Raw genomic sequence first — 24,738 nt, 5'->3', positions numbered from 1 at the left:
AACTGTAATGCACAAGCCATCTAAAACAAGTGATCCTTTCAATACAACCCATTTACAGGAAAAGGGAGGTGCCTTTATTAACATTCTGACTAAAGCTTGCAACACTGTTGAAAAAAAAAAGTAAATAAGTGGAAAAAAGTGATTGAGAAATCCAGAAAATTACTTGAATTAAATCAAAATACAGCTGACAGTGACTGAAAAAAAAATTCAGAACAACTCACTAATCTCTTTCCCCACACAATAACGCCTCAAACTAATACTCAGAGGTTTGATCTCCTCTGGACGTAGTTCCATAGCTTTAAAGCCAACAAAACTAAGCTTGTATCTGGATGGGTGTGTGCTAATGAACAGCTTTCGCAGAGCCACAGATAATAGTCATGGTTTGGACAAAATTACCGTACTTACTGTAAACCCCTTGAATTCAAGCACGGAATTCCACGTTGCCATAAATCTAAGGCAATTACAACTTCTGAAAAAGCAGGCGAGGAAAAATGCTAAGGCTAGAGAACCTGCCTCGCTGCCACCTCCTGCTCACCCAGGTACAGCTGCTCAGCCCCCCCTTCTGTGTTTGGGCTTCAAAGGACATCCTGCCATGTGTTTTGGTAGTATTGTCTATAGCACTCATAGCAAGACCTCCCCTGGTAACAAGCCAGCAGCTTCCACAACCGACTTCTCAGACAGCCTTGCTCAACTCTGAAAGGGAAGCACTTTTAATCTGCTATTCATGACCAGTCTGCTGACAAAAAAAAAAAAAAAAAAAAAAAGGCAAATTCTGGAAAAGTACTCAATTTAGGATGAGTACAAAGTTCTTGCTTGCCTTTTATAGAGCTATCTTGTTTCCTGAGTTATTGTCAAATACTAGCAAAGCTTTGAAGAATTAATCTGATATTTTAATGATCTTAATACCTTCAAACTATTTTTAGCATCACTCATTCTGTTAATTAAGTACATTAGGTCATTTACCCACTGCTGCACAGTCCTTAAATGCTACTTGATAAAAAGTGTTAAAATAAATTCACATATGCCAGATGTGCTAAATATTCTTTCCTGTTTATTACTAAATCTTATACTAGGAGTGGCCTTCAAAAACCATTTGTAAACACATACTAAGGGAAGGATGTGTGTTTTGGTGATTCAACTGCAGAATATTTTAGAGAGCAAGTTGAAGTAATATCCCCAGCTATTTTAGCAAATTTTTAGCAAACTCTAGCAAGCTAAGTTATAGCAGACTATTAAAAAGTCAGTGTAGTTTCATAATGCATTTTTTCTCACCTAAACCTCACCTATTTCAGTTTTTATAAGAGGGACACGGATGGAGGAAGGATAAAAAGTCCCAAACAATCCAGGAACATACACTGCTCTGAGTCAAAATATGAGTGCTATGCTTACAAACTTAAGCCCAGGGCAGATTTTGTACTACAAACCAAGGATGATAACATGTAATGAAAATTACAACAAAAATACCATTTGATGAGTCCGTTTTGCTTGAAGGAATTATGGTATAGGATGAAATCTGTTCAGTCTTGCAGTTGTAGGCATGTGCTTCAAAACATTTTGATATCTCAGCGTTAACAGGAGCCACATCCAGGTTTCCTGCTTGAACTGGTAATACTCGGTAGCTCTGGGACATCCACATGAATTGGAGCTTACTGAACTAGAAGCATGGGGGGAAAAGGGTTTATTTTAGATTGTGGAATACACATCACTTCAAAACTAAATTTCTTAAAAAAAAAAAAAAAAAAAAAAAAAAAAAAGGACCTGAAAACATGTGCAAGATCCAGAACACATGGAAGAAAGCCCTTACTGTAACTTGAAGCAATCAGCAATGCCCTGTGGCCAGCGTTACCCACAGCACATAGCTACTGACAACATGTGCCAGTGAAAGTCTGTATTTAGATATTACTCGGATGGATTTACTCCTCTGTACTTCCCATTCATTTAAAAGTAAAAACCTGTAAAGAATGTCCTGGTTCAAGGCAAGAATTGCAGAACTATGAGAACCCTTATTATCACAGTTTATTTTAAACATAACATACATACGTGAAAATAATCATTAATGCACATAAGTCTTCATTTTGACAACTTCTCCTTTTCCTTTGCTTTCTCTATCTTCATTTCCTGAGTTCTGATCATTGATGACATAGCTGAAAATAGCAAAAGGAACAGATTATCTGAACACCAGCTTATGTTAAAATGATTGACACCTCAGGTGCAGACTCCTCAAGCTTTGTAATATCCTCCCACATGTTACACTCTGCATTTATCATGCCCTTCTAAATAAAACTTTGATTTGCACTTCTTCAGATGCATGAAAGATGGATCTAGTTGTGAATAGACACCATGTAATCTGCTTTCTGGTGTCTAAGTGACAAATAGTAGAGTAGTGGAAAAATGCTACTGATTTTAGAATCTCTCTTACAGGGCAACATTGAATTAATGTTCAGCCCAGTGACCATGACAACAAGTTTACTTATTATGCGTATAATATTTTTTTTTCATATACATAATCTCTTTGATATAGTTACAGTTGACACATTACAGATTTGTACATAGATTTTTATGTAGCATACAGAAAACAGACTACCTGAAGATGTTAGCAATGGCCAAGAATAAAAATGAGAACAATTACCTTATACTTCATATATGATCATTTTTTAAGCAAATCAGGTCACTTGAATGTCCTTGATGTATGAACTGTATGATGTAGGGAAATACTGGTTTCCCATAGCCATGTAAGGAGACTTAAAAGAGAAAAGGTGGAGTTATTGGAATGTGAATTCAGAAAAAGTGCAGAGAAAAGATATTCCATCTCATCTAGCATTCTGCCATTGCAGGCAGGGCTCATGGTAGTCTTATCAGTGACTTCAAAGGGAGCAAGAACAGTTCAAAAAAGTTGTCTATGACTGTGGTCATCTCAGATTAAAAAAAAAGAAAAAAAAGAAAAAAAAAGAAAAAAAAAAAGAAAACGTTGAGGAGGAAAGGATATGCTTGTAAGGCCACTGCTGGGAAGCTATGTTTTTTTTTTGAATCAATTGCTGTCACAGTATCATCCAGTTTCTATAAGAGTCATCAGCTTTTGACATGATAGCACATGAGGGCAGCCCTGACCAGCTGCCATGTTTGAAATGTTAAGGATCTTGAAGCTTATTAAGAGTTAAGGGGCTGAGAAACAACGCATCATGTAGTTAATCTAATTACTCTCTGAGGAGCAGGATAAAGTAGAAGTGGGTACTGGTAAAACAGGAACAAATAAACTGACATCATATAAAACACAGAAACACAAGTAGTGCTTTGGCAGGTAACACAGTTTCTGGGTAGTGTATTTTAAATAAAATAGGAATGTATTTGGTAAATACTGGCACCTTGGCTTTTTCTCTGTAACGTTTCCACCTGGTTTTGCAGGCTTTCCATCTTGTTCTGTAGCTTCTTAGATGTGTCCTCACTAGTTTCCAGACTGAGAAGCTATTGAAAAAATTACTTGTCAGCATGTTATGACAAAATAAAAGAGTCATTGTAAGATAAATTATTTAATCATTCCATCTAAAGTAAAGTTCCTAGAAAACGTCAATCAAAATTTCCAATAGCAAAGAAAATGAGTGAGAAGGCAAGGTTATTAAAATAATTTTATATTTTATTGCATTTCTGTTCATGGGAGAATGCAACTGAATTTCTAGATTGCCTATAAATGTGCTTGGGAATGGGAAAAAAGTGTTTTATGTTAATTAAGTAATATTTATACCCACAACTTATAAATAAAACTCTGCCAGTAAATTTGCAGTGATTTCACAAAGGAAAGTAGTAGTGTCACTTTCATTTTACCAATGGGAAAACTAAGGTAAAGAAAGATGCAACTTGTTGAAACAAGGAATAACCTGAGCATTGCTAGGCAACTGACTGAAAGTCATGGCTGTGACTTTGACTTGCTAGATCTCCCATGGTCTACATAGGAACAATCTGGAGTTTAATTCCAATTATAGTTGTGAAGGTAACCATACCACAAAGCCTGGCATTATGCTTACATTCCCTAAAACAAGTGAAATCCAGAGATGAGACACACTAGAGAGGAAGGTTGTGCTGCTCTACAGGCACAGAAATTTGCAGGTACCCATTTGGCCAGTTCAGCACGTAGACTGGGAAATGCCACACACCTTTGCACTCTGCTTATGAGCAGGCATTTCTGAGTTGCTGGATGTGCACTGAAAATACAGGTGAGCTAACAAATACACACTTCGTCTTTGCACAGCCAGCCAGAAAGCAAAGGTCAATTAGCAATACTGTTCATGTTCCAGTCAGGCTGACTGCACAGCCCAGCTCTTTTAGATACCTTTCTACAGACAGAGAGAGGATCCCGATGTTTTTAAAGTACTGAAAAATGAAGTAACTGAGAAGCTTGCATTTATGTGATAGCAGTGCAATACAAACATGCTACAGTTATGCTGAAAATACAGAAAAAACAATTTCCAGCTGAGAAGCAAGACAAATTAGTCTCTTTTGATTAGATTTCTGCCAGTACTACAAGTAGCTTAGAGGTAGGTGGGCTACATTTCTATTACACTGCTACTTGCAGTGCTTATTTGCCTGCTAAGAGAAGTGGTTATTTTCAGATTTTAAGAAAGAGGAAGAGAAAAATTACAAAAAATGTTATTTGGCAATTAAGTATCATGTGAAAAGTCAGTAGTTTACCTGCTTTTCTTTTTGTACCTACTTACATTTTGTACCTACTCACATTCTGCAAAGTGAAGTAATAAAGCAGACCCGACAGCCTGGCTCATCAGTAAGTAATTAATAGACTGCCTCATACATTTTGTGGTTCTGGAAAACCTATTTTTCTACCACTTAAAGGCTACAAAGACACAGTCTTATATCAGTATTTTCAGTAAACCCCATAACATTTTTAGATGTGTTACAGAGACAATATCAACTATGAAAAATATGAATATGAGACAACTTTGTTGCCTGTTATTGCAAATATTAATCATCCCTACATGCTACATATTTACCCAAATAAAGAAATTCACTGGTTCTTACATTTAGTGGCATGTGGCACGCATGTCCTCTTCCCTTTGTATAGCACACTGATTAGCTACTATATTTTTCTCACAACTCGTTCATCACAGAAAAAACACCACTATTTAAACACATCTGTGACAGGGCTTAGCTTTCATGAGATAGAAGCCTCTACCTTGTATCAAAGGCAGTCTGATGCAAGCAAAAACAGAGCAGTTTCAGGTAAGTGGGCCAGAACTCCTGTGTTTTAAAATGAACCACTGATAAGTTATATTTCAATAAATTTGCAAGCTGTAGTTCTACTTTCTGGAACAACAGATCAAGATCAACCCTGTATCAGCCCTGTACGCTTCAGAAACACCAGTGTGTATATTTGGCAATGTGACTGGGTTCTGTTACCTACGCATTACAAACATATATTAAAAAAACAAATGAAGAATTAAGTAAAGGTACCACAATCATAAATCGCCAAAGACTGGATCAGTGAACAATGGTGGGACTCCACAGGTTTTTACAGAATAATAGGAGCAGAATTTAACCTGCTGTTTGTAACTCACTTACTGTACTGGCTGGGAAGAGACCCAGCCAAGATCTTTGGATCAGTAAATGGGACTGGAATTACTTATCCAGGGGACTGTGGATTCAATGTCTGGAGAATCACTTTTCCTCACAGAGGGTGCTCTGGTGAGGTGCTGGGGCCAGCTGCAAGGTTGTCTGGTGGAGCAGTTAACAGCAAGTGTAGTGGAGACCTTTCTCTGCACCTCTCAGCTGAACAGACCTTCTTAGGTCTGGACTTGTAATGAGGAGCTGCTCAGAAGAATTCTGGGGTTTTCTCACAAAATCCCGCCCTTCAACTACTCTCCAGAAGACTGGAGAGTCTTCTGTGTAAAAAGTGATACCTGCAGGTATTTTGGAAGCTAGGGAAATCCCTGGATGTCATAGATGGTTTAATAGAATGCTGACAGTATCTACTTTCTATACTATTTAGAAGTTTAAAAAGAAGATTCACAGCAGTTACTCCTCAGGACAGACAGAGGAGAACTAAGCTGTCTCTGAAAAAAATAAAAAAAAAAATTAAAAAATTCACCTAAATACTAAGAGACAACAAATTTTCAGCATCTGTAGGCAATTTTCACAGAAAATTCACAGAATGTAAAATCTCTGTGCAGCAAAAGAGAAGAAGGCTAAGCCTACTATCTTCCAACCTCAGTGCTCAAAGACATACCCTTAATATTCATATTTAGGTTAATGTCACTGCATTTTAAAAGGTACTGACCATGCAGCACTTTCAATAAAATCAAGGGAATCCTCAATGACTTGATCCCTCTCAAAAGCATATCAATATTTAGATACTTGAATACAGAATACAGGCTCTTAAAGGCCTAAACTTAGGCACCAGAATTTGAAAGTATTATCTGTACTAATTACACAAGGCTATTACTATTCACAAATAACTGTCACAGAAGAAACCCATTTTAAGTGTTCTGGTATCAGCCTCCATGGAGCTTGTTTGCACCAAACCACGGATTTTGCAGCAAGGTTTGTGTGTTTGTTTGTTTTGAATAATACTCAGTAATGTGTCAGTTCCACATCCATGGGGAGCACTCATCCTCAAATGCAGCCAGCAAAAACTCACCAGGAGACGTGAAGGGCCAGGTCGTGCCTTGGGATTGATGGTCTGCAGTTGGTAAGCATAAAGGATCCCTGCAAGCAAGAAGATGGCATAAACTTGTAATATTCTGTAAATATTCTGCTAAGTTTTGGTAAGGCTAGCTAGCCTCTACAGTGAGAACATAAAGCTCTCATATGTAATCCCCACCCTTCTACATGTATATTAAAGGCAAACAATGCAATTAAGTTCCAGAGCTCTTAGAGGGATGAAAGAAACATCCCAGCTTTGTTTTGTAGTTCCCAGGAAGTTTTTAGCATTATGAATAAAACAAAAACATGCTCACAACTAATGCAGTTTTTAAAAAGCCTTAGAAAATGAATTCTGAATGAGTACTTTGAGAAGCAGGTAGCTCAGCTAAGTGAGATCACTTCTCACTGGACAAAAGAATCCTGTTTAATGCTGCTTTCAGTGGCAGAGTCTCTAGTTGGAGCCTCCCCACATAGAAAAGACATAGGGCTGTCAAGGTCACAGCAAAAGCCTTGCTATTAAGTTTGCTACACTTTACTTTTTTAGAAGATGAGCTGCTTTTTTAAGCAGAGTAAAATTGCACACAGCTATATCCTAAGGGTGAAGAAAAAACAATAGTAAAATAGTTACACACGTTCACTGAAAGTCTATTAGACTGGTAGTGAATTTAGATCACTGAAATAAGGGCTATCTTTGGGAAATAAAGGACTACATTTTGTACAAATAACGCGTAGTCATGGAAATGGAAAAAAATGTATCGAACTTCTAATTTTGACAACTACTGCCACTGTTATCTTCTTTCTTGTTACCCATATGACAGAGCCTAGATCTAGCTTCTTCAAACCAGCTTCCACTTATTGGGAATGTGCTTTCTAGTCCATATTTCACCTAACGACATCAGATAAGTACCATCATGCAGTTTTCAGCTTTGTCCTGTGCGTTTTCTCAGGCACAGTACATTTTTAGAGTACAGCGATATTTGATGAGAGAACAAAACGGATCACTGATTTATATCCAAGCAACAGACAGACTGACTTTAAGTACTGGCATTGAGAGACACTTAGAAGTATTCCAAAGAAGTAAAATCCTGCTGAACTTAGTGTTGACCTTTTGTAGAAATGCTCCCTTTCCTCCAGCAGCTCTGCTGTTGTACCTGTATCTCTGCCAAATACACCCTGCTAAGCCTGCTTCAAGCATACAAAGTGCTATCCTTATCATGTAAAACCTTCTTCCCCTGTCAGGTTTTTTGCAACAACCTCAAGTTGTGAATACAACTTGAATTCCAAAAAAATTTTTTTTCTTGTCCCTAAATACTTGCTGTTTGACATCTTGTTCTGATATGGTAACTTTGGATACAGCACAATTCTTAACTAAGGCACTGAGAATGAAAGTAAAAATAGAAATAAAAACAAAAATCAAGCTTCATCTCAATTTTCATAGGAGTTAATCAATAAAATCTCTCCTCTGCCAAACCTATCTTGAGGCATCTGGTTCCAGCTTTCCATTTACCATTTGTGTTTCTTTTGGTGGAAGTCCACTATTTAATTAACAAAATATTTATTTAAAAGGAAATTTGTTCTATGGGGGATATCGTCACCTTTTCCTTGAGGCTGAAGTGCTGAATGCCTTTTAGTAGTCATTCTCACTTGTTTAAAACCAAGAAAGAAGAGAAAGAAGGAATTCTATGTGAAAATAAAAACATAAATGCCCAAAAGAAAGCAATAAAGGTAAATGGTGTAGTCACTTCCTATTTCCCTGCCATCTGATGTATCTGAGGAACCAGGTAAACCACAGAAGCTGTGGAAGCTTTTGGCCATCTCACCTTTATTCCTAAGACTACCTTTCTTCCATAAAGATATCCTATACTGCTCCCAAAATACATGAATGTCCAAATTCTAGTTTTAGAAGACAACAGAGGTATACCACACATGACAGAAATAACAGTTTACTGCTCTTACACAGCGTTCCTTATGGTTGCTAAAGGTGATGTTTTCCCACCATCGCTGTCATTCTTGCCAAGATCTACAGAGGAGATGTTATCATCTGAGCTTGTTAATTCTTGAGGAGTCCTCTTTAAGTCCTGCAGTGGTTCCTCCTTCAAAATGCTTAGCTTGGAAAGCATCTGAAATAAAATCATTCTGTTACAATGCATTTTAATAAAGACACACAGCTTTTCAAAACACACCCAAAGTCACATGTTTTTCCATCTCTTTTCTTGAATTACCAGTTAGAAAAAAGTGGGTTTTGTAGTTCTAATTAAAAAGTGGTAGAGGCTAGGTCATGATAACTTGAAAACTGTCAAAATACTAAATGTGACCACACTCTTATCTGGAAAGTTATCTGACCAAAATATGTAAAGAAACTAAATACAATTAAAGGAGAACATAGCTGACGTAACTGTGTTTTAAATAAACATTGTAAAAAGGTTACTACTATTGTCCCAAGGTCAAAAAACAAAAAATAAGCATTTAATTATAAGAGTGTTTTTTCTCACACAACCACAAGCTTTTTTACAACAACCCTGTTACCTTTTTAACCTGTGATTCCAGGTCTTACTGTACAGAGAACAACCAGCTTGGAAGGTAGTAATATTAGTATCTCAGGGTGCTTTCTAGGCACTTGTTTCTCTAACAGCTGAGTTGTCTGCAATTATGAACTACTTGATTGTCACAGCCCTGCTCTGAGATGAAGTGCAACATCATCCAAATTAAACCATTCCTTCCTATGAAGAACTGGTTTTTCCAGAGTACTCAACACATTGCATACTCAAAGCATTGCTCCCACTAACTTAACCTTCATCTGTGCACAGAACTGGCACTTTTTGCTGATGCATTTTTATTGAAAAACATCAGGTCCGTTTTGGACGATAATACAAAATCTATACAAAAAAACAGCAAAAGATATTTTTTCCTCAAAATCGATTTGACTTGATGTTTTCTATAATGGAAAATCAAAATAGCACTATAATCCAATTTAAATCTACAAATTAAATGTACAAACACAAAAGAAAATAAGGGCAGTGTTTTATCTTCTAGGATAAATTTGGTCAAAAATCAGTGAAAGCCAGCTTGGAGAAAGATTTAAGTATAACAAGCAGTAACTTTTAGAAGGTCAATCAGATGGTAAAATGTATCAGGAACTATGGACAAATCTATTTTCACTACCAAATATACATGGTTGACAACAAATACCATAAAACAAAAAAAAGTAAAAAATGAAGTTATTGGTGATGCAAGTAAGATGAATTGCTATTACAATCTATAGTGTGGTTATTTTTTATTGTCTGGTTGTTTTTTTCATGTATTTCACAAGCAGAAAGAAATAGAATCTGACACTCCACAACGAGTGAGAAGCTATAGACAATGATTTTGTCTTCGGTGCTAAGAAACTGCTCTTGGATGTTTCTAGCGGATGCTTTCCCGTTCAGAATCTCCATGTTATTTTTAATCTTTGGAACATCCCTGTGTCAGTACACTTTCGCTCTATGAATCGGGTACTCACGTGAAGGGCACAGCTGGCCAAGTTTAGGGGAAGTGGCATAGCAGCGGAGTACAGGCAGGGAAGAGGCACCACGTGCCGTGGCTTGCCTGAAGCAGAAGCTGATGAGTACCCTGGGCTCTGCAGCTCCTGTGGAAGAACACTAATCATGTGCCAAGCACAAGAAGCAAGTACCAGACAGGAAGCCCTAAGCAACAGCAGATCACTTTTAGTCACAGCTTTCACAATATGCAGCACTCAATTCTCAAAACACTTTCTAGTTTTTATTGTAACTGGATACACCAGTGATCATTTCATTGTTTTCAGAATTTTTAACAGATGCTCAGGATTCTCTCAAGTGGAGAAATCAGGGCTACCACTATACTAAACTATCCCACATTTCTTGTATGCTTTTTTTCTCCACCTTACATGGAAATTTGCATCCTAAAGAGCCAGAACTCTGAGCAGCTGAAAATTACTCTTCCTTCTGGAGCAGCAGCAGCTCACCTGTAAGGCACCTTGGACTTACACATTAGCCAGACCAAAATGTAGAACATAGCCTATGAGAATACAGGGTTGTGCAGAGAGCAAAGCGTGTGAACACCTGCCAGGCTGCAATGCAGATTTAACAGAGGAGCTCCCTCAGTTTTAGTGGCTTGATTCGGACCAGCACCTCATTTTTTTTTTAGTTTTCCAATTTTTATTATCTTGATCTGCTTCCCCATACTTTTGCTGTGGAGACAGTGCTCAGAGTCAGGACATAAGCTTTTAAATAACATTGCATCCAAAACAAAACAGAAATAAGTTCTACTGTAACTTGACCATAGATGGCTGCTAGGATCCATTAGACCCCTTAAATAACACACGGGGAAAAGCGGTCACATTCCTGCACTATGTTTAACTAGATCTGCTTCTTTGGTCTATAGAGTCAGGGAATTTTTTTGCTCAGGGTAGTGAGAGACTGCCATAAAGATTGTACGTCCATCATTCTGCACCAGAAACCCAAACCATTACTCCCTGAGCAACGTGACCATCCCATGCTGGCAGGGAACCTTTAGCTGTACCAGTGGCCGTATTTGGATCCATCAAGCAAGCTTCCCTTCTATTTTTAACATTAGCCCAATTTAGCAGCTATCTGAGCTGAGCTAATCTGAAGCTCCCTACCTGCAAGGCCAGCTAGCTCAATCCGAATGCTCATCAGTTTGCTCATTAGTTGGTCTTTTTCCAGTTTCATATCATTAATTGCATGGAGTCTCTCAGTGCACGTGTTTACCAGCTTAACCTTTTCCAATTCCAGCTTGCTCAGCGCGGCCTCTGACTTGTGTATTCTAACTTCTTCCTCCTCCTTTGCAATCTACTCATACAAAAATAATAATTGTGTAATATATAGATGTATATATAAATTAAACACACAAAAAAAAGAAAACATCATCATTACTTTAATTCTCATTTGTCAGATAACAATCTGGAGCATGAAAGAAAAATGGAGTAGAAAAGCAATTCTATGAAAATGAGTAATCCACGCAAAAAGGGTACTCCAGAGTCTGATCTGATGGCTTTCCAGCATGTTTAACCTTACTAGGTGTACGATATCAAAATTATTTCCATCCTTTTGCACCGTTACCTCCATGTTCTTTAATACTCAACTGTCCTCTGACAGAAGTGCATCAAATTCCCTATCTGCAGCATTTTTTTTCAGAAGCTGCCAACCTGAGTAAGACTACCATATCACATGATTTTTGTCTGAGAAATTGCCAGTTATACACAGTGTTCCCAGCTTGGAGTGCTCACTGCCTGTTATTTCTCAGTAACACTGTATTTCTTGTTCTGCTACTCATGTGGACCATTGTATCCCTCAGAACAGCATGTTACATTCCAGCTGTGGCAACCTTTTGAAGACTGCTTTTGCACCAATGAAATACTCATTTTTGGTGGGAATGTGCTCATATTAATCTTCACCAACTCTTCCAGTGTTGTTAGGATTCCAAGGACGGTCTCATATTGACTTTAAAACCAGACAGTGTTGGAATATTAAGGTGCAGATTTACAACAAGAAAATATTAACTGTATTACAGACATAAATACACCATCATTTACAGACCTTATGTTCTTGCACTTGAAGTTTCCAGTTTCTTTTCAATTTCTTTTAAAAGCTGTGACTTCTCAACTTCCATCACTCCAGCAGTTTGATACTGCTGGTCTACAACTTGGATCATGATATCAATTTGCTTTTGCAAAACCTCAATAATCCTTTCCTTCTCTATTACCTGCAGCTTCAGCGTTTCACACTCTGACTGCACATCATGTAACTGGACCTCTTTGTTCTTTAGATGCTCAAGCTCCTGCATATTACTGCCAACATGTGAATGCAGCTTCTTGATTTCCTTATTAGTAACCTCGAGAGCTGTTTCTTTCTCCTTCAGACATGCCATAAGATTTGACACTGTTCTCTCAGCAGTCTCCAAATCTATCTGCTTGGCTCTAAGATCTTCTTGAACTTTACTGAGTCTTTCCTTGGTTGACTCCAGTTGGAAAGTCAAGGAGGAGATTCTTACAGTGGTTTCAAATTTTTCCTTAACTGCAGCCCTCTGAATAATAGCAATAAAAGGAGTGACCAAGAGGAATGTTTATTTCTACCTTCACAACTTCATGTCACTTTCTAGTTTTCTACAGTATGTCTTAATCATCTGTGAGTTTCAGAGGAAAATTACATCAGTGTGGTCAGATCTACACTGACTATATGAGTTTTGGTTTTCACTACTCATTCTCCATTTGATAAAGTACTAATTGGAATACTGGTTTTATTTTTATTTTGGTCTGGTATGTTTAATTTTCTGTGATAAAAAAAAAAAAAAGTTACTTTAAAATTTAGAGCAGCTGGGGCTAAAAAAACCTTAAGTGTTAAAAATTGATCAATTGCACTATAAATTGAAAAAAATATATATATACATGAAAAAATTCTTGCTGATTTTATTCATGCAGGAAGCAATGTTCACAAGACTATCATCAAATATAACATTAAGTACTGTAACTCAAGAATTGCCAGCAGTACAGAGTAGAAACAGAAGGAAAGAATGAACATCCTGGTAGGACAATTTTAAGAAGAAGAAATGGACTGGGAAAATGTAGAAAGATACGTGAGGTAGCACAAGCCCATGGTTTGGTTAAAAAACAAACAAACAAAAAAACACATAAGGGAACCAACTCAACTTCATCTTTACTCATGATGTAAAATAACCAGTGGAGCTGCCAGTGGGCAGTGGGTTAATTAATTACAGCTCATTTTTGACAGGCTGATGTCTTGAAGCTCAGTGTGTTGAGTCTTAGCTCAATGTCTAAGACTCTACTTTATCAGTAGTAGTTCTGCCTAAAACTGCAATGCATTCAGCTTAGATTTTGAGTCAAGAGCACAGAATGTCATTACGTTTTCATTAGGCATTATACAAAGTAAGGCATTATGAAGGCCTTTAATTTACTAATTATTCTTACAGCAGAGCTTACTACCAAAAATACAGCCTTCAACAGTTTGTTTGTTTCTTCTTCCAGCACCATATTTTTGAACATTTACAAAATGTTACATTGGAAGTTTACAATCAAAACCACACTATCGACAGAACATTCATTTTTTCCTAAGGCTTATGTCACTGCTAAAAATCAAATGTAAAATTAATGCTTCCAGTACCCCATTAAGAAAGAGAAATGAAGGCTGGACTGGACAGAGTAACAGAGAAAGTTGCAAGTTCTGACTATGTTGTATCTGCAACTTTAGAGGCAAAATTTTGGTGCAGTCCCCAGTCAGTGCACTTTCCATCCCGAATGCTATCGCGGTGCAGTGGCTCACCCACCTGTCGCTCCATTTGTCCCTGATGTTCAATCCTCATTTCCTTCACCATGTTTTTCATGAGCTGTGACTCCATATTCTTCTTGTCTAGTTCTGTCCTTAGATTATCAGTGGTCATGCTGTTGTCAGTGTTCCGATCACAAAATCTCTTGTTCTGCTCCTTTTCTAGACTTAGTTCTACCTCTTTTCCATGAAGTTTAGTCTACAAGAAATTATTCATTTCCCATCTTGAATCACGTTTTGGATTTTTTGTTATTTTCTTACCATTAGCAACTTTCAATTACATGGTTACATACCTGAATAGCGACTATGACATGGATTTACACCTAACAGAGGACAGGAATATTGGCTAAACTAGTCTGGCACCTCCTACATGTTTTCTCCCAACAAAGCAGTAACTTTCAACTTTACATATTGCTTCTGTAATTATTTTCAATTACATACAATCTCAACACTGAAGTCTTTGATACCATTTCTGTCTATCCTAAAATCAATATAAGCAGCAAAATGAAAAGAGATTATATTGTGCCAACTTCAAATGAAAAACAATAAAGCATTACCAAGGAAGGCTTCGGTGATAAATATCCATCCTTACCACTAATGAGAAATGTTCATTGCTTGTTTCATTTCCTGCAGTAATTTATTACTTATTCTCCAGAGCTTAACTCTTTTCTCCCTCAAACATAATACTAATAGTACATAACTTAAATTATAAATGTAGAATGTAAATAATATTAAAAATACTAATATACACATTTCTTAGCCACAAATGTCAAAAATATGAACTAAAATTGTAGCCAAAGTGAATTACCAATATACAATTCTATCAATAAGAACTTTTGTTATTATTTTGGAAGCTAGGACTATGTGTATATCGTTAAAGCTGAAGTAGAGAACAAAGCAGCAAGCTTGGAGAATGGCAGAATGGAAATACAAACTACAAACAAAGGGAAAAAAAAAAAGGATTAGAAAAGTATCTTAACATTCAACTATGCAATCATTATGCTGGCTCCAGTCTTCTCTTTCAGCAAACTGCAGGAAAAGATTTACTTAACATATTCTTGAATAGGAGAACACCATGAAGTGTTCAACTGAACACTTCATGAAAATGTACATGAAAATGTACAACTGAATGAAGTAATTTCAACATCTCCTTCAGAAGGACTCTAACACCAATTAGTCAAACAAAACTAATGAAACCATGTAAACTCATCTCCCAAAATTCAGTTGTTAAAGAGTAATCTTATATTTAAAAAAAAGGATAATTACAGAGCATGAAGCCAGTTTTTATGAAAACAAATCTTTGTGGCAAATTTTTTAACTGCATTTCATTTTGTGAATGTTCTCAATAGACCAAAAAGGAACTTTTAGTGCTGTTACAAAAATCCTGGGCATGTCTTACAAAATATGTGTTAAAGGGGCTAAAGTTCCTTGACACAGGGATCCAAACTGTGAGGTTCCACACTTTCAAACATTCTGAAATTATGACAATGTTAACCTTAATTCTGAATGTCAAAGGCCTTTGGGAAATAGTCGTAACAGTCAATCCAAATTTCTAATCAAAAATAATCTTCAAAATTAGCTATCTATATAAGGGGGCTGTCACACTTTGGAAACAAACAATGTGCAAATGAAAAAACCTGCAGTAAGGCGACGCTTTTAAAAAGCAAGGTGTTTGTTGTCTTTTTTTTTCCAACACTATCACTGCTCACACCAACAATTGATTAATCTGGTCATTCAGATTTCCACATTCTTGGTTGTATCGATCCCGTTTGTTCTGAACTTTTGCTACCTCAGAATGAGCTAGGTGCAACTGCTTCTCAAGATCCTCCACCTAAATGAAAAGCAAATTCACAAAGAATTATCTTAATATATTCTACTTTAAGAAGCATACTGGCTTTCTTTTAGCTTTCTTCTAGCTTCTGCTCTAAGCAAGTCTAAATGTCATCTTTTGATGGAACAGAGTTTTTCCCTAGGTATATTCACAATAGCATTTTTTTTTTCCCTAATAACTAAGCTCAATTACCTTGTAGAGTTAGCTCAGGTTCCTGAGAATTAATTGGATTCCACCCTGATCTGCAACTCTCCAAAAATCCCTTACTTGTAAAACGAGTAATCTTCAACTTCCTGGAGCTACAAATTCTAAGCAGCTACAGAGAGCACCAGGGCCTTTTCTTCCCCTACTTGCCTGAAATCCTTTTTGAGAAAAGGGATTTACTGATCCTCTGGAATCCTCCATCAGGAGGAGAAATTACAGTAAGCCCTAGGTATTTCTCCCTTGAACCCTCCCTACACAACTACTTTGTATTTCCACAGAAAACCTAAGCCTGAAGCATGTCCTCTACAGAGCTCAAGGACTGTGTATGGCATTACCAAGAGGGCTCCCACAGACAGTGACAGAAAAAGTTCTCCTCAGACAGGGCCCTCCTAATTAAGGGAGAATTTGGATCCAAGACTATCCAGATGTGCTCACCTTGTGTTTAAAGATACAGCAAAGTTTTTCAGAAGTGTCTATGCCCAAGGGCAGGTTTTATGCAACTAAGACAGTGAGGCATAATTCCCTCACTACAAATACATCAAGAAATCTACAGGCAAACATGTATTGTTCCAACCAATAGTCACACAGTTCCTGTGGAAGGATGCAACTTTTGGCAATGTATGAGATGGCAGGCCAGCCTGCAGCCCTTTTTAATAAAGGGAAAGGTATTAACATAGGCTTATCCAAACAGAACACTTATATATTTACATTTATATCTCAAACCTAACCACCAAATTTCTTGACTGCTGAAAAGTATCTGATATCAACAACATACACTGGCTTACACCTACTACATCAAAAACTTTATTTGTGAAGGCGTTTTCCTATGAGAGAAGCTGTGGAGAAATGCTTGTTCTAAAACAGATAGACAGTTGTAAAAGCTTTATTTAGATTCTGCCCCACTCCTTCCTGGACATAACTCCACATAACAGCCTGAGATCAAATGATCAACTTGTCTTTCACTGAAGCCTACCTAATAACACTTAATAATATTGCACTTCCTATTGAAAAGTGGTTTTTATTCAGGGACCAGTAGTCTATTGTTCTATAGGGAAATGAAATCAACATTTTATGCCATCTGTAGACTGCAAAGAATAGTCTGAAATTGATGCAGTGTTTCCAATTTTACTTGTTATATATAAGATAGATATTCTGAAAGAGAATATATTTTAAGGAATACACACTACAGTTATAGTTTTTTACTGGATATGATCTTATGACGTGTACTGCATGATTTAGGTAAAAACAAAACAAAACAAAAATACAACAAACAAAATGTAGGTACACAGACCTATCTGAAAAGCACACTCTAAATTGTACTCTTCCTTGAGCATGAAAGATTGTAACAGAGGCTAAATACAGTTCACCATAGTTCACTTACGATGCTGTAAAAAGTCACTTTCAGAATTGCCTGGTGTGAGTTTTGATGCATGTGAATCAAACAGAACTGGTAACAGTGAAAACCTACAGAAATGATAAAACACAATGTCATTCCTGCTCTGCACATCTGTCATGGCTCCACAGGCTTGACCTGACACATCCCTGTCATTCCATCCTCAGAGTGTTTTTGGATCAGAGAATATCAACTGTGCCAAATCTCATAGCACTCCTGTGACCTGTACTTTCCCTTTCCAGCAGCATGTAGGAGAAGGATGCCTAAATCTTCATGACTTGTAATCTAAACTGGATTTGGATCCAGCAAGCATTTCTGCATGGGTCAGCTCTATTAATTTTTAAAGAAATGGAGAGCATTCCGATCATTTTCTATAGAAAACATTAACTAACTTTTACCAAAAATAATTAAGAATTTAAAGATATTCTGGTGGTTTATAAAACTAGAATCCAAAGCATCAAAGTAAGTGAGTGAAGCAATGGACATGATCTGGAAAGGGCACGTAAAATGGGTAATTTCTGGTCCCCAGATCTGGTCCCCTTCATCGAGAGGACAGATCATGAAGCTCGAAGCTATGAATCTCTTATGCAAGAATATGAACCCCAATACGCTGAGGTAGTTTTGTGGCAAACTGCAGTGAAGGAGGTGAACCCACTATGTATGCTTTGATCAGAACGGGGTACACAGAGGACAAGCCTGGAGATTTGGAATGGAGTTCTTACTATCAGATTTGCCAGGAAACATGTTGACAGTATTGGACTGAGGTTTGGATTCTTCCCTTCTCTTTCAGCTGGCTTTGAGCTAACGTTGCAGTTCTGCTGTTGCTCAGATCAATCTGCTGCTTCACGTGCTTAGAAGAATATGGTAACTAACTGTGAGAGGATTTGAGCTGAGCCTCTGCCTCTTTGCTTCTGTTAAAAGGCCCCACTGAAGAAAAGCAGGACCTTGGGGATGTCCGGAGGCCATGTCAGGCTCAGACCTCAGTCCCCATTTGTTGTGTGGTCCATGCACCTGTGTAAATGCACAGGGAACACAAGGAAGAGGATGAACACCCTAACAGCTTGTTGGACGTGGGCAGCTTGCCAAACCTTCATCTTGTGGATCTTGGTAGCTCCTCGCTGCATGGGGACTGCTGGTGCTTTCGCCTGTTCTTCCACTTGCTCTGCACATTTGTTAGGCATGACACTTCTTGGGCAGAGGGGCTTGTTCAGATCATGTAGGGCAGGTTTCTCTCCTGTCTTAACTGCAGCAATCCTTCCAATTTGCTGTTGGCCAGCAGTCCTGCTCCCACCAGCTCACTACAGAGGGAAAGATCCATTTGCATGTTGCTGCCTCAGGCATGACTGGGATATTCTGGGTGTTCTCCATCTGTCATCACTGGGTGTAAGAAAGTCCAGAGCTGGGGCCTGTTTTTACGGTTTGTGAAATGGCAGAGATTCTGTGGTAGGACTGTATGAAGTTCTCTCCATCAGTATGTAGCAATTCTGTGTAACTATCTGGAAAAAATTGGTTTAATTGCACGTCTTTGTGGATGCAAGTAACTTATCAAAATTGTTGTATAATGGTATTTAAAATTTGGCTTGAATACGCAGGGACTGGCTAGCTGTCTTTTTTACCTGCATTATGTTCTATTGATATGAAGCATTGCAATGAATTTTATGATTCTTAACTTACACTGGGACACTTCTGGACAGCTGAATGCTTCTCAAGAGCTGCCCTAATCCCTATGCACTCTTGTTCTTGCACTTCCCAAGGAAAAAAAATCATCAGAGAATTTTTCTGGGTAGTACAACTCAAATAAGTAACTATTTTTACCACCCACTTTATTCCTTGTTGGTATATTTTCTAGTGGTACAGTGGAAGAATGTTCTTGTACTGCACATATAAGTGATGATTGTAGGACAAAATTACTTCACTTATTTCCAAAAGGCATCATTTTTGGTATGTTCTCAATGCATTCTGCAGAACTGTTTTTGTTAGAGAAATATAACTTGTTCCTAAAAATAATACAAATGATGCTCGAGATAATATCATTTATCTTGTCCACTCAGTTCTTCTGAAGCAAACCCTTACCAAAAGATTTTACCCATCTGTCCAGAAACTTTACACATCAAAATATCCAGTTTACCCAGTACTACTTGTAACACACGAATCTATACACACCTTGTCTTCATACAACCTCCTAGATTCTTGTAATTCAGAACGCAGCTGAGAAACTATAGATCCCAGGTGACTGACTTGATGCATGTGCACCATGTTTTACTTTCTTGTTTGTTCTCTAAGAAATATTTTAAAAGGAGAAATTATGCTCACAAAAGCATGAAACGTTTGTGGTTGTTTTTGCTGTAATCAGTAAGAACACTGAAACTTACTGCTTTAAAGTACAATTAGCGTTCGGTTGATTATCATTCCACGTTTAAAACATACTGTCTTATTGGCCAGATTTGCTGTCTGAGAGTTCTCACATGAAATCATACAGACTCAAGTCTTAATAATTTTTATTGCTGGTGATGACTCTTTTATCCTCAACCAAATTGTAAAAAAGCTAAGTCTGCTTTCAAATGCACCCCAATTATTCCATAATCTGAATCAGAGGCATTTTGCTATCAGCTATTCACTTTCAACTATGAAGGTCAGTCATAATATATATACCAATGTTTAAGTCTCATCTTAAGTTTGCAGCACTGCATGGCATGTCCTCAATTTTTAATTGGTAATTGAACACTGATTTCTGAGTCACCAAGTAGCTGGTGAGAATCAGTGTCATTTTCTTCTCATTCGATTATAGCCAAAGTCAATAGTACCAACATATCTGTTTCTTCCCCCAAATGAAAAGCATTTAAAATTACCCCTCATTACTATTTATTTGTACCTTTATGCAAACAGCCCAACTGTTTACTCAGTCTTGTCTGTGACTCAACAGATAATGTTACTGGCAATCAATTTTGTATCTGAATCCATTGAACATACAGAAGGCAAAGCCCGTGGTGCAATATAGACACCTAAAACTGCACACAACCACAGCTCTTAACTGTAGCCAGGTACTCTGCAAAAACTGTTCACAACTCTGATACTGGAGATACGTCATTCAAAAAGCTGGTGGCAAAAACAGAGCTGACAGCTAGAGCCACAATTTGAACTTCCACCCACTTTGCTGGTGCTGTTTCAGAACCACAGCAACCGAACCAGTCCCTGAGTGTGCCAATTCTCAAAGTTTGCCTAATGCATTACTTTTTGCCTGTATATAGCGTGATTTCCTATTTCTTCATTTTTCTTTTTTTCCTCTTCATTCTACAATTTATGCAAGGACTGCCTAAGTTTCAGATATTAAAAAAAAAAAAAAAAGTAGGGCATAGAGTATACCAGCAGCATAAGCCGGTATACTCTAGAATACGCTCTCTCAAATTAAGGTTATTCTTAACATTATCTGTACGATAATCAAACAAACATACTGAACGTTCTACATCTGGCTTTGGATACTATTTGCATAGCTTCGTGCTATCTTAGCTTTAGCAGTTAGTGCTGCCATCTCCTGTTCATGTTCATTTATTAGTTGCTCAATCCTGTTTTAAAAAGAAAATAGGGGTTATAATTTTAGTCTTGGCAAAAAATAACCTCTCCAACATACAGGTAATCATACTGTTCAGTAGTCAGAAAATAAAAAGTTTAGAAAAGAAAAATATCATCTCAGTTGACCATTAACTCTGAAACTCATTAATGATCCCTCTTTTTTTTTTGGAAAATTTTCCAAATAGTAGGTACATAAATGTGTATATAAAAATCTCTAAATCTAATCACCATCTTCAACCCACCCCAAAACAGTAAAATCACTGAATATCACAAATATCACTTTTCCATTGCTGAATGACCCTGAATCTAATACTAAAAATAATTCTGGGCTCCTGCAAATTCATTATCATTAGGCCTTACTGTATCCTGATATTTTTGCAGAAATCCTGCTGACATATGGAAGAACTCCTTCCACCGTGGACAGAAACAAAGTACACAAATTACAACCATCAGTGCAATTCACCCCTCACAGTAGATTGCCTTGGGCACCCATATCCTTAAATTTTGTGTTCACACCTTTCCTGTCGTGTTAGTATTAAGGACTGCACCTTCAGCATCTGTTTGTTTCCATTTTCTTTAAGAATGATGTTGACCACAATGACAGATACCAGATACAGGATTTCTCTAATTAAAAGAAAAAAAAAAAAAGTATCCTACCTTAATTCCTGGATATTCTCACTCATATTGACAGCATCTGTGAAGAAGAAATAATTGTCCTTATTTTCTAATATATTTATCAATATATTATTTCCTAGTATGTTAAGAACCAACTTTATGTCATAAAAATGAATTCTGTCTCTCTATTTTTAACTAAAAGAAATTCAAGGATATTGAGGTGGATAATTCTTTTCCTTCTTAAAGCCTTAGGCTTTGTTTTGTCTGGATGAACACAGATGCAGTTTTACAAATACTTGGTATCATCTTCTGTTAAGTTTTTCAACAATTAAGTGGTAAATCATATATACTGTCACTTTCTTATAACATTTCCAGGTACTTTTTCTGCAAGAAACAGTGAAGACCACATTTCTATAAATATCTATATTATATAAATATTATAAATATATAAATATCTATAAATTTCTATCTATAAATATATATAAATTTCTATAAATATCATCTCCAAATATATTTTATCCCAACCTGCTTGCCTCAAGACAATCTTTTTCCTCACGTAACTGCTTTGCAGGTATATCCAGAACAAAAACTGAGGTCTGGTGGAAGACCAAAGCACACAGTCTCAATTTGTGTATCTAGAGTTTTGGGATTGTCATTACCAGCTCCTGCCAGGACAGTTTCTCCTAAACCAGAGAGAACCCTCTCGGCTCCCCAGGTTTTGTTTTCTGTGTGGTGAGGACCGAGGCCAGGAGGAGCTACAGGTGCCGCCATTTTGGTGGGGGGTGAGGATGCACAAAATGGCGGCCCCAGGCTACCACCTGCCCCTTCCCTGCAGAGCAATGAGGGAGACCCAGAGCTATCTTGCCGCTCTTGTAACCCTCCATCCCTACTGTGCACACACTCCCTTCAAGTTCTTTGTTGGTGGTTTGTTTTTTTCCCCCCTCGTCAACGCAGGTTCTGGCTATGTCCTTTCAAAAAGACCATGCCCTCATAGTGAGGTGTGTCACCTTGCCCCTTCTTCTGCCCCTTCCCCAGGAAGGAGTCTGCCCTTTTAGCAATTGCACTACACCTGCTTCACCTCAGTGACAGAAGGGCTGCAACACCCGGCCACCATGAGGAGATCTCCAGGCCAGCGCTTCATCCAGCCCCCACAAAATGGCCGCTCGTGTGTGGCAGCCGCCTTGCCTCAGGCGGCGGGTTCTCTCCTCCTGTGGGGACACCAGAGCAGTCAAGCTGCCTTCACGGCCACTAGATGGTGAAAGAAGGTTTAATGGCCCCATGCTCGCGGCTGGAGGTAAAAATCCTCTCAATTGAAGGGGCAGGGGCATCATGGTGTGGGGGCTGGCTATGAGCTTGAAGGGAGAAGTCAGAGTGAGGAACCTCCTGTCAGAGAAAAGCTCAGAGAGCCAAAAGCATCCCACCAGAAAGCTAGCTCAGGAGTAAAATCAAAATCTTCTGATTTATGCACCAGACTTTTCAGAGATAAAATGGTTTTCAGTTCCTGAAGGTAATGGCCTGACTGGTATTTTCCATTCTTGCTGGGAGAATGGGTGCACAGCCACCACATGATCAGTAAGGGAAATCAGGTGGCCAATTGTCCTATTTTGGATCTCAGTTTTAGGAGAGAACATACAGATTTCAACAGACCTTTTGTGGAAAACGAGGTCCTGAGCACTCCAGCCTCATGGTCCTGCTGCTTCCCTCTACCACCCCTGAAACACTGCTCCACACAGGGAGTAGGTAACCTTGTTAGGTTGCAATTCCTGATTTCTATTTTTTTTTTTTAAGAAAATTAAGAATAATCAGAGGTTTGTTATTAAGCTGCAAATATATAATTCTCATGTTTAAAATAATCCCTCCCCCCTCCCAGAGGAGACTATGAGCTGTGCTTGAGGTATAAAGCTTCAGAGGAAAGTAGTTGAATAACTTATGCTAGCTGAGGCTCTTACACTAAAATACCTGGGCTATACCCACCAGCCATTTCAGATGGGGTTCAAGGCATTATTTGTTAAATAATAAAGTTATTTTTGAAGGGGGAAAAAAAAATCTATCTGAAAAAAAAAAAAAAGAATACCTACCTGCTGTGTTTTTACATATCCCATATATCAAGTGTAAATGTTGGCAGAATTTTGCCAGCACTTCACATGATGAGCTCAGATAGAGGACCATGTTACCACAGCTTGCTGTGATGTGTTCTGATGCCTTGAGTGAGTTCAGCTGTAATCCATTTTGCAAGAAGCAGTTGCAAGAAATAGTTTGGCAGAAAAAACTCTTATCCCAGAAGGTGGGTGCGTGTTGAAGTTGTCTGATTGTGCCTGCAGTCTGCCACGATACAGATAAGCACCACACAATTGCTAAATTAACTGAGGTGTTCATTTCCCTAAGCCTTTTGTGCTTCCCTCTTTTTATTTGGAAAGTCTGTAACTGAGCCACAAGAAGGGAAACTCCTTTAGCCTTTGCTAATAATACTGGATAATTCTGTATATTCATGTAATCTAATTTAGTGTTAGAATGAAGACATCTATGATATGCCTACTTCTGTGCATCCTGATAAATTATTGCATTCAGAATGCAAACTGAGTCTGTTTTTCTGGAAAATCTTATGGTATTATATAGAAATTGAGGGCTTGCTACTTCTGAAATGTTCTCAGAGGTGTTACAGTTATAATGCCATACCTAACAACAACTAACAACAACAATGTTGCAAATTTTTGGTGCTACATTGTGATGAGCCTTCTTTATTGATTCTTGGTTCCTGATTCAAGCAGTTATTTCATCAAGGTCATTGATAAAACCATTACATCAGATAAGTGAAAATTCAGGTGCAGAGAGAAAAATCAGCGGTTTTGAATTTAGATAGCCTGAGTTCATCTTCACTTGTGATGGCAGTTGTGCTCCCCTTGGAGGAGCAGAATTGTTCCTCACTCCTTATAGTTCCTTATCAGCAACTCAAATTTGCTTTGAGTAACAGAGGGACCTCAAACTGTTTTGTGCTAGAGACAATATTATCTGGAAAGACTTTTTTTGTTCACCAAAGATTTTTGATTTTTTTTTCCCCAGTCTTCAAAGGCAGGTATCTTTTCCAACATAAGATCTACGTGGATTGATGTACTCTGCAGCTTCCTTCTGTTTCTCAGCCTTGTTATTTCTTTTCACTC

At 37.8% G+C, this 24,738-nt stretch overlaps 1 protein-coding gene across 1 annotated transcript; it reads right to left on the bottom strand.

Moving 5' to 3' along the window:
- Positions 1–76: 76 nt before the first annotated feature.
- Positions 77–23,929, bottom strand: CCDC158 (coiled-coil domain containing 158). Its single transcript, XM_068679360.1, is given in 15 exon segments — positions 77–1,654; positions 2,041–2,144; positions 3,363–3,462; positions 4,020–4,024; positions 6,644–6,711; positions 8,605–8,768; positions 10,148–10,380; positions 11,288–11,477; positions 12,238–12,711; positions 13,969–14,166; positions 15,679–15,798; positions 19,559–19,673; positions 20,848–20,958; positions 21,623–21,659; positions 23,659–23,929. Coding segments are annotated over 14 exon segments (1,980 nt in total). The 5' UTR covers positions 23,750–23,929; the 3' UTR covers positions 77–1,654; positions 2,041–2,070.
- Positions 23,930–24,738: the final 809 nt, after the last annotated feature.

The sequence above is a fragment of the Anas acuta genome, chromosome 4 (assembly GCF_963932015.1).
Source record: "Anas acuta chromosome 4, bAnaAcu1.1, whole genome shotgun sequence".
Lineage (NCBI taxonomy): Eukaryota > Metazoa > Chordata > Aves > Anseriformes > Anatidae > Anas > Anas acuta.
Note: the sequence above shows the minus strand (reverse complement) of the source record. Positions and strands in the feature narration are given on the sequence as shown.